The sequence below is a fragment of the Glycine max genome, chromosome 8, assembly GCF_000004515.6.
Source record: "Glycine max cultivar Williams 82 chromosome 8, Glycine_max_v4.0, whole genome shotgun sequence".
Classification (NCBI taxonomy): Eukaryota; Viridiplantae; Streptophyta; class Magnoliopsida; order Fabales; family Fabaceae; genus Glycine; species Glycine max.
Genome location: NC_038244.2, coordinates 19737782 through 19748408, shown reverse-complemented (window position 1 = coordinate 19748408; position 10627 = coordinate 19737782). Strand labels below are relative to the sequence as shown.

The following is a 10627-nucleotide window of genomic DNA, read 5'->3' as shown; positions in this document are numbered from 1 at the left end:
TGCCTTTAACTTGTTCCTTTTATTTTAATCCAAATTCATGCGCTTTGTTTTTGGATGGAATTGAAAGAAAATGGTAATATGAGAAAGATACTAACATAGACAAATTAGGGTTCATAGACTTGCAAGGATGTGAAAACGGGGAGTAAGTTGCATGGTTCGTGTAACTTAGGAATGATTGATGGAGTAGAAAGTCTCGAAAGGACCATTTTATCTCATGTACACCTAATTTTTTTTCACTCAAGAAAAAGGCCGAAAGGTATACCAAGCAGGAACTTTCCTATGTTTCTCAAATTGAATAAAAGTAACTAGCAAATATATAGGTATAGGCCAATTTTTGTCTTAAAATACAAGATATACCAATTCTGATGCAAAAGACCGAAAAACAATAAAAGAATTTTGTTTTTTTGGGGTAGAGGATAATAATAACACCTAACTATTAGCATGTATGAGTATTGATGTACAAAATTACAAACGCAACTGTAGTTTGCATAATGCACAAGCAATGTAAATCTTGGGAACATCAAGTTTCTTTGGTCAGTGCCCTCCTGGGCTCCTATTCCATGACAAATAAGAGGGATCTCCAAGTTGCCTAAGGAAAGAGAGCAATATTTAGGAGCTAATAATATTCAAAATTGCCATTGTGCATGGCTGTTGATATATATGAATCATGAACAAACAATAAACTACTTCACAATTTGAATGGATATAATTGAATAGAAAGGACAAAACATGCATGTACAACAAAAACTATGCCAACCTCATTATATTTTAGGTTTTGCTATTTATATATGCAAGTTTGTAGTAAAAACTATTTCATTACTAATTTCTAACCTAAATGAATGCAGTAATGCATAGTTTATTTTCCCTACCTGTAAAGATATAAGGAGAAGGGAAAGTTAGTTAGTGCTTATCCTATCCAGTGTCACTTGAAAGATACAGTTCTGTGGAAAGCTGAACCTACTGGATTATACTCTACTTATAGACTCCTATCAAATCAGAATACATCTGTCTCAGATGGGAGGAACTTTCAGATTATTTGGAGTTTAAAAATTCCCCCAAAGGCTGCCATTTTCACTTGGAGGCTTATTAAGGATAGGCTCCCTACTAGAGTTAATCTTCAAAGAAGAAACGTGGGTCTGCAGGAATCTATTTGCCCTCTTTGCCATGAGGAGCAGGAGGAGGCAGACCATCTTTTCTTTCACTGCACCCAAACTATTGCTCTGTGGTGGGAAACCTTGAGATGGATTCAGGCTATTGGAGCTTTCCCTATTTCTCCAGCAAGTCATTTCAGGTTATTTTGTGATGGTTTTGTTGTAGGGAGAAACCACACTAGATGGTGTGGGTGGTGGATTGCACTAACTTTTGCTATTTGGAAGCATAGGAACTTACTGATTTTTCAGGGTATTCCTTTTGTATCTTCCAAGGTGATGGATGATGCCTTATTCTTAGCCTGGTCCTGGTACAAAGCTAGGGATAAAGATTTTAATATTCCTTTTAACCATTGGTCTTCCAACCTTATGGAGGCCTTTGGTTAACTTGGGTCTTTAGCTGTTGGTGGGGTTTTGTGTTGGGTTTATCCATGTTTTTTGGGAGGCTGGCAGCATAGCTGCTGTTGTATTGTTATTTAGTACTTCTGGTACTATGTTTCATTTTAATAATATTATATATTTTCTGCCTTCCAAAAAAAAAAAAAGAGGAGTTTATTAGATATAAATAGGGGACGAAGGATGGGAAAGGGAGATTTTTTGTCATTGTAATTGAGCATTAGCTCTTTGTGAAAGGAGAAATCCTTTGTAAAGGAAAAACCCTTAGAGGAGAGTTTTCTTTCCTATTTTCTATTTTTTTCTTGCTAGTCAATAAAATCTTTTCTTTTCTTTCTCAATTCAATTCTCAGTTCCTAACACTACCCAAGTAGCTCTGGCAGAAAATAATACCATTTTCTTTTTCTTTCTTCCATCTTAATATGCTAGAGAAAAAAACTAAGGTGGTGCTTGGTTTGAGTGTTTTCTTTTTTTTTGATCAGCAAAACTAAATATATTATATATATAAATGATGAAAAGTACCAGAGGTACTAGTACATAGGGATATACATCCTCATATCTAGACACCAAACTGAGGTATTCTAGATATTAGGAGAACATGTGTTTTGTTCTAATTGTAACACCCATTACATAAGAAAACCTTGGCTAATATTGCTTGACCATTGGTTTAGATGGGTTGAGTGTTTTCTGTTTTCATTTTCAAAGAAAACAAACAAAAAAGAATAAAAATATGTTTGCTTGAAACTTAGAAAACATTTTCTCTGAATTTTTTTCAAAAACAGCCAAAAACTGAAAACAAATCAACATTTAGCCTTTTTCTGAAAAAGTGAAAACACAATAACACCTTAGAGTACTTTTTTCTTGATACATGTTTTCTAAATCTTAAAAATTTAAAAATAAAAATTATTTTCAGAAAATGAAAATGGAAAACAAACACTCAAACCAAATGTCACCTAACAATTCAACAAGTATTAAGTATACAAGTAATTTGCAATACACTTGACATTCAATTAACTCAAGCAATATGTAGATTCTAATCAGAATTTTGGTAGGTAAAAGTCAAGGAATGGGAGAACTTAAGTTTGATATGTTAATGTGTGCAAAAAAGTGAGTATATTCAATACCATTTTTTATGATCAAATAACTAAGCAACAAAATAAGAAATCTCATGATACTATGCCATGAACAGCCCGTATTTGGAAGGGACTTGCATGTAGAAAGCAGTAGGGGATCTTTTTACCTTGGCTTGACAAGATATACGACGGTAAAGGCCATTGACAAAAAGAAGCTCAGTCCTCCAACAGTGAGATAAGCAATGCCAAGGAAGTCATTCTTTCCACCGAGCCAGCTAGTAGTTGACAGAACAAGCTTCTTCTTGCCATTAAAACTGTATGTGTTGTAGTTGTTATGCAAATTCACGTTTATGACATCGCCTTTCTCTAGATCCACCTCAATCTTTCCATACAACTTCCTAAAAGTTGGCAAAGCAGCAGTTCGCATCCAAACAATAAGATCCTCATGCTGACTCAACTGTTCCATAAACATTCAAAAAGTGAGCAACTTATCTTATTGATGCAAGCAAATAGAGAATTCCTAAACAATCACAAGATGAACAATGGAATATATTGGAAATCATAAAAATGAAAGGAAAAACGAGGAACATAATGAATACAAAAAAAATGGTTTCCAATTGATTGATCTATTTCAAGATTAGCCTCAGCAAAAGTAACACAAATGACCGAGTCGCACATGGTGCAGAATGGACCACTTATATAAAGTATATGTCAAGGGTTTTCAATTTAAAATAAGCAGTAATACATTACAGAGGATAGTCATTTCAGTGCACAACTAAAGATGCCTCTATGTTTAGTAGCCAATTCATCATTTGTTAATTCAAAGTCAGGAATGAATAAAAAAAATCAAAGGTTTCAAAACTTGGGAGCGGAAAACTCATTCATACCAAAAGATGCATAGAGTTACGGTATCATTCCCACTCTCTACTCTGATCATAACTAGAAATTCAACAACTGTATTACATTTGGACACTTGACATGCCCAATTATCTTCTACTGCTACCATTTCAGTATGGACTAAACTAGGAATTTTGTATATAGAAAAGGTAAAGGTCAACAATCGATCCTCAAGGCAATAAAAAGATATTAATGCTATTTCTCAATTAAATATTTACTTTTACACTTTGGATATTTAGAAAATAAATATATTATTTTTCCTTCCAAAACATTCCCTGCCTTTGGATTGATTAGCTTAGTTTCAGTTTCAACCATTTAACCATAGTTCTATCCCAAACTTTAGCATATGCATGATAACTATACTGGTAATTTCTGTTTTTAAAGTAAAGTGGTTTAGAACTCAATTTTTAGTAAAAGAAAAAAAAAGATCAAAATTATTCAAAACCTATGCACACAGTATGTATACTAGTCATTAGGGTTCCTGAAGTAATCAAATAACAACTAATAACAACAACATTAACAAATTAATAATGAACCAAAAATTGCAAGCAAAAAAACAGTGATCTTTGGTTTCCTAATTCAAGTTGGTTAACATGTATTAGGTCACCACAGTTCTGCACCTTGCAAATGCTAGGAGGTATATACAACAGTACCGCTTGTACTAATTTTAATGGTCTATATAATATATATACTTTTGCTGATAAAAAAAAAGTGACTCAATGTAGACTGCAGCACAATATCAAAACAACCTCTATTTATTGTTCTGAACTCTATGAAGAAAGAAAATTAATACAGTTTATAGATGCTTATTTCAATCAAAACATGAGTTCATGTAAAAACTTACAGGTACATTTTCATCGAGGCCACCACCACCTATTATAGGACCATTTTGGAAATTTTTAGGAAAAACATCACTTCCAAATTTGTGGTCCCTGTCACTCTTCCATGAGATGCCTGTCTTGTTCACTGTTAAATTATTGCTGTTGCGTGAGAAGCTGTACGTATCATTGAACAAGCTCCAAGCTATAAGACCGCAAGGTAAAATTGCCATTCCATTTACATTATTTTCAGGTTCACAACCACTTACTGAGCTTGCTTTTCCAGAATCCCTCAGCTGATCATCATTTCGGCTTTTAACATACCTAAATTACAAAAAGTGAACTTATTTATAACAACTCAAACAATTAAATAAAGTGAATAATATGCATTAGATTCCTCTATTAACCAACCAAACTTCGAAGACTGAATTATTGAAGGAACCAGTCAGTCGAAGACATTGAAGTGATAAACAACTATAAATACATATGTATTTTTTAGAAAAGGAAAACTGTTAAGAATGCAAGATGAATGCATGAAAAATAAAGTTCATAATTTCATATCACTGTCTCTTCAAAATTCCTTCCATATTCACATACAAAAAGATCACTTTTATCTCTGATGCAATTCCCTAAACTTCTTCAAATTAAAAACAAATCATAGCTACAACTCTAAAAAATTATAATTATAATTTATTAAAATATTTTTTCCATTTTACATGAAAGCTATTAAATGAACTTCATGTCAGTTGTCAGCTAGTTATTTTTCTACTGTCATTGTTAACCCTGTAGCAGACTAGCAGGAAAGCATAAAAGCTTAGCAAAAGTGCAGTTCAACTCAACATAAGAGAAGGGTTGTTTTAGATGGTTGACAGCCAATAAAAATCTTTGTTGAATCCTTATGAGATGCATAAACAATAAATTTCTCATAAAGCCCAATGGTGTTGATTGGTCCTTGGTCACTTTAGACCAATTTCCTCATGGCTGGTAAAGACGAAATTCAAATCAAACCGATAAATGAATTGCATGAATCACGAGAAATAAAAGGAGTATATACCGTCGATGATTCTGGTAAAAGTTGTCAAGCTGGTAATAAACATAGATAGGAGATTTCATACGCTTTTCCACCTATTCACAAGAGCAATGTTTAAGAAAACAAACTATCATCAAAATTTGAATGCCTAATTCATCAATTAGGTGAACAGAGTTAATAGAAAAATAATGGTTAAATATCAAAAAGAAAAATCAGTGTCTAGGAAACTTACAGTTAGCTGCCTGTTGCATGGCTTTTCTCCAGGAGTCTGAATGTATGCCACCTTGTCTGTCACATTTGATGGTATGCAGTGTGAGTCGTACCTATCAATAATTTCAACAACCTGATTGATAGATAGATAAATGATAAAAAGAAAATTTAAGTCAGCACTATTAATAATATAAAGAACTGGTAACCAAAATTCGGAAAGTACAGCACTCAAGCATACATCATGCGAAGCAATTAATGAAGCAACTCCAATGGGAATGAACACAATGGTGACAATCAAGAATGCTGAAATAACCTGCAGGGAAAGTAATACACCAATTTAAATAATGACTTCTAAAAACATGAAGAGAATCACTGACAACATATCAAAACAGGAAGATTTACCGCTCTTGGTGTGAGAATAGGTTTGCATGCTGGAAGTTCTTGTTGAGTAAACTTTGAGTCTGAAAGGAAAAAAAAACGTTGAAAGTCAGAAACAACAAGGGACATAAACACAATTGTTGATAAATCAAAATATGCTGTGTAACTTAAAATAAAAAATAAAAAATAAACCAGAAACCCTCCTTAACTACCTAACCAATAAATATCCATGTCAAAAGCATTTCCTTAACTCCAAAAAGCATAATAAAAACCAATCCAAGGTGGGTAGTATCTACTTTAAGTTTTTAACAAAGTCTTATTCTTGTGTGAACCAAGTCTGAAAGCCTTTTTTTTTCTCTCTCTCAAAGTTAGAAAAAACAAAGGACACAAATACAATTGTTGTTGAATCAAAACATAGTAACGCACTGTCTTACTTAAAAGAAAAAACAAAGAAACTCCTCAACTAGCTCAATAATAAATATCCATGTCAAAAGCATCTCCTTACACAAATACCAACAAATAAAGAATCACAAAGTCTCATAAATTCTTGAAATACAGCTTCATTAAGGGTCTTAAAAGAAAAAGATCACCCCCCTTTAAGAAACAAAACTCAACAAAACCATTAAACCTTCCCACCCCAACATGCACTTCACCAAAAAGCAAAAAGTGGCAAACACACGAAAATCACCGAAAACAAAACGGAAAGCCAAAAACAAAAATGACAAGATAAAAGAATTATTACACTTGGGTCTCTTGCTTTGTCTCCTGGTAGCATTGGAATCATTGGATCCAGCACCTCCAGCGTCGGACGTAGACATGGCCAAAGAACTAATTCAATTCAATAAAAAATAAACCTTTTCCGAAAATCTCGAATACCCAGAAGAGAATTCAGACCAAAGATGAACAAATCAAGAAAAGAAGATTGAAATTTGAGAGAGAGGGAGAGAGGGTAGAGAGAGAGAGAGAAAATGCGGATATAATCGTAGAAGAAGAGGAGGGACGGGTTACCGTTTGGGCCGGTGGCTCTGGGAATTGACTTTTATTGTAGAAAGGAAAGAGGGAGGAGGGTTCAATTGGCGGGGGCGGCCGGTGACCCTTTCTCTCTCTCCCTCTTCAAAGAAAGAACAGACAGAGAGAGAGAGCAGCAAAGACCAGTCAAACAAATACAAATACAAATCACACCTCACGCTTTGATTGAATTCCACTGCTTATGTTATGGGATATGTCAAATTATTTTATTTCACTTTTTGTTCTGTGTTTTTTTTTTTTGTCTTTATCTCTAATTTTGGTTTTTCAAACGTTCCAGAATGCAGACAGCGGGCCTAGCTGAAATTTCAATGTCGTATCATATCAAAGTTATAAACTATGTTACAAACATGTTAGAGTAGGTTTAATTAAGTTTTTGATGAAATATTGATTATTTTTAGATTATTATTTATTTATTTTTTGCAATTAAGTATTTGAAAATTTTTAAAGGTAGGGAGTTGAGAATAAATTTTTAGATAATAATATGAAAATGACTTATTTTTTCTTAATGAAAAATTTATTTAATATATGATATGAAAAATTTATTTAAATTATATATAATTGGTGTTTCCATGATCTAAGATGATCAATGTATACATGTAATATGTTATATCTTCTCTCATTCTTTCTTCACTATCTTTTGGATCCCAAAATATATATCTCACAATTTGATCATGCTATGTTTTCTTTTTGTTTTGTCAAGATATTAAATGTATTCAATAAAAAATATCATGTATTTCTTATCAATAAAAAATAGTATTTTTTTTATTCATACCAATAAAAAATATCTTATATTTAATGTATTTCTTATTTTGAATGAAGAACTATCTTAAAAAAATAAATAGGATAAAGTTTCTTAAGTCTATATATAAGTAAATTACATGTATGTTCATTAAGTTATTTTAATTAATTTTTAACTTTTTGACAAGTTTACAAATATTTGATCAAATAAAAGTGTTTGATAAACAATTTTTTCTTATTAACTTATAAGATTTACTTTTAAACATAATTTAAATTTACGATTACTGTTTTTATTTTCAATAAAATAATAAAATTTATCATTTTACCTAAAATTAAATTAATTATTTTGATAAAACTCTTTCTTATCATTTGTGAACTAAAAAATTATTTTTCAGATTGACTTAAATAAGTTTTTCATACATAAAAAATATGTCGTTTTCAACTTACTACCTAAAAATTCACTTTATTAACGAAAGTTGATTAATGACAAAATGAAATTGGAAAATTTTTCAGGTACTTGGTTGAAAAAAAAATGAATGTTAGATAGTAATATAAAAATGATCTATATATCAGGTATGAAAAACTTAATTAAGCCTTTACAATATATATTTTTAAATATATTATTTATTTATGATTAGTTATATGCAATGCTGTGAAAACTGATTTGATCAAAGGTATTGAATCAATGGTCTATCTAATAAATTAGTAATTGATTTGATTTGACATGATATATTACAATGTTATATATATATATATATATATATATATATATATATATATATATATATATATATATATATATATATATATATTATGCATAACCATGATTTAGTCTATTATTATGAATAACCATGAATACAAGGATGGATATGATAAAATATAAGATTAGTTGAGGAGGTATGAAGGAAAAGAATAAGAGAAAAATCATGAGTTTAATTCTTATTGGTAACAAAAATTAATAATTTAATAATTAATATTTGCTTATAAAAAATTTACTTGTGATACTAATCTCTTATTCAAGCCTTAGCAAAATTACTCTATACATCACCAACTACAATTGTGTCAACACCAAATTTCCTTTGGACAATTAAAAATAAAGTACAGAAAAAAATAAAAATATTTTTTTAATTTACATTGATATAATTTAAAATTAAAACTACTTCTATATTTTGTTTCTTTTTAACTAATTCTAAAAAAAAGAATAAATTGAAATGAAAGAATAAATTAAGATGTTAAGACTAAGAAAATAAGATAAATAAAAAATAGGTATAATTATTTATTTGGCCCCTACAGTTTCATGATTTGTACCTTTTAGTCTATATAGTTTACATTTTAATTCTCTTTTAGTCTCTAGTTTGAAAGTGATTTTTTTAGTTCTTATCATTTTAATTTCCTTTTAGTTCCAATAGTTTGAAAGTGTTCTTTTTAATCCATATACCTTATATTTTAATTTTCTCTTAGTTCTTACCATCAAAATATGAGTAATATTATCAATTATAATTAACTATAAAAATATTAGCAAATAATTTGTAACTAATTTATTGCAAGATAATTTATAATAAAAAAATTGATAATTTATAATTAATTTGTAGTTAATTATTTTTATATATATTTTTTGTAGTAAGGAATAAAAGATAATTAAAATATAAATTATAGAAACTAAAAAAATCACTTTCAAATAAAAGATAATTAAAATACAAATTATAAGAACTAAAAAGACTATTTTTAAACTATAAGAACTAAAAGAGAATTAGAATATAAAATATAAGAATTAAAAAAATCATCTTCAAATTATAAAATCTAAAAGATACGAATAGTAAATCTATATAAACAAAATGAATAATTTAACCTAAAAAATACTTATCACCTAAACCCAAGCTCACCATACTTATTAGCCTAAAACACAACCTTCCATTCTCTTTAGATAGCTAGGAACAACCACACATCTTATCCTTCTTCTCACACCCAGACGTCAATACTTCTCCTTCTTCTTCTCGTACCATCCAACCATCACGACACTACCTTGCATCCCAAATCAACCACCTAACCGCCATAATTGCCGCCACCCAAGGGTGGACCGGCGTTGTACCGAGGGGGGGGGGGGGGGTGGGGGCAGGCCACCCCTTATTTTTTTTCTTTCTAAATTTTAATTAAATTCAATCGTATTAGATTATTGCACTAAGTTATTATGGAAGTTTTATTATTAGGAAAGTTTCACTTCAACGCCTGCTAATCAAGCTCATCAACTTCAAATATCAACAAAGTTAGGCACTTGTAAACATAGTTGTCTTGTTTTATTATTATTTATATAATATAGAATCACAGTGAGCAGTGTGGGATCAACATTCAGTTTGCTTGTAAAAAAATAAAGTGGAGATAAAAAAAAACTGAATGTCGATCCACTTTTATAAGGATTAAAACAAAAGAAAATTTACAAAATGAAAATGCAAAAAAATACTAAATTACAGAGATACAAAATATATTTAACTCATATATCTTGTAAAAGTGGAGAAGTACATGTGGTTGTTGGCTTTTAACGTTTTACCTATCGAAATTTCATCCTTTATTCTGTAAGACTTTCATATATACTTGGGTTGTACAGTCCTTGTGTTCTACGTATAATAATCCTTTTTGGCTATGAAGAAAGAAACCTTGTAGTCAGGGTAGTTTCAATTTTTTTCCCAGTGTTCACAATTCATGGACCTAGCATATAAGAGATTTGAGGGAAGAAGTTTATAATTTGAGGAACCCTAATGGTCACAATTTGATGAAGAAGATGACCCTATGCCCTCCAATGGTCATAAACTCCGCGTTGGGAAATAGGGGTGAGAATAGGTCAGGCCAGACTTTAAAAGGTCTGAGCCTAGCCTACGATGAATTTTTAAGGCCTGAGCCTGGTCTCTAGCCTATCAA

General features: G+C 30.7%; 1 protein-coding gene across 1 annotated transcript; it reads right to left on the bottom strand.

Annotated features, from left to right (window-relative positions):
• Positions 1–257: 257 nt before the first annotated feature.
• Positions 258–7134, bottom strand: LOC100796102 (ALA-interacting subunit 3-like). Its single transcript, NM_001255755.2, has 9 exons — positions 6956–7134; positions 6690–6775; positions 5972–6030; positions 5808–5882; positions 5592–5702; positions 5384–5454; positions 4356–4653; positions 2782–3071; positions 258–589 (listed from the first exon to the last, which is right to left on the bottom strand). Exons 2-9 carry the CDS (start codon positions 6763–6765, stop codon positions 535–537), a joined length of 1035 nt encoding a protein of 344 aa, NP_001242684.2. The 5' UTR covers positions 6766–6775; positions 6956–7134; the 3' UTR covers positions 258–534.
• Positions 7135–10627: the final 3493 nt, after the last annotated feature.

Bases quoted from the DNA above. Each gene is read 5' to 3' on its own strand.
- LOC100796102 (NM_001255755.2), bottom strand. From the start codon at position 6,765: ATGTCTACGTCCGACGCTGGAGGTGCTGGATCCAATGATTCCAATGCT. The intron at 3,072-4,355 runs GTAAGTTTTTAC...TTTATGGAACAG, and splicing joins GCCTCGATGAAAATGTACCT to TTGAGTCAGCATGAGGATCT. The intron at 590-2,781 runs GTAAAAAGATCC...CTCTTTCCTTAG, and splicing joins GTATATCTTGTCAAGCCAAG to GCAACTTGGAGATCCCTCTT.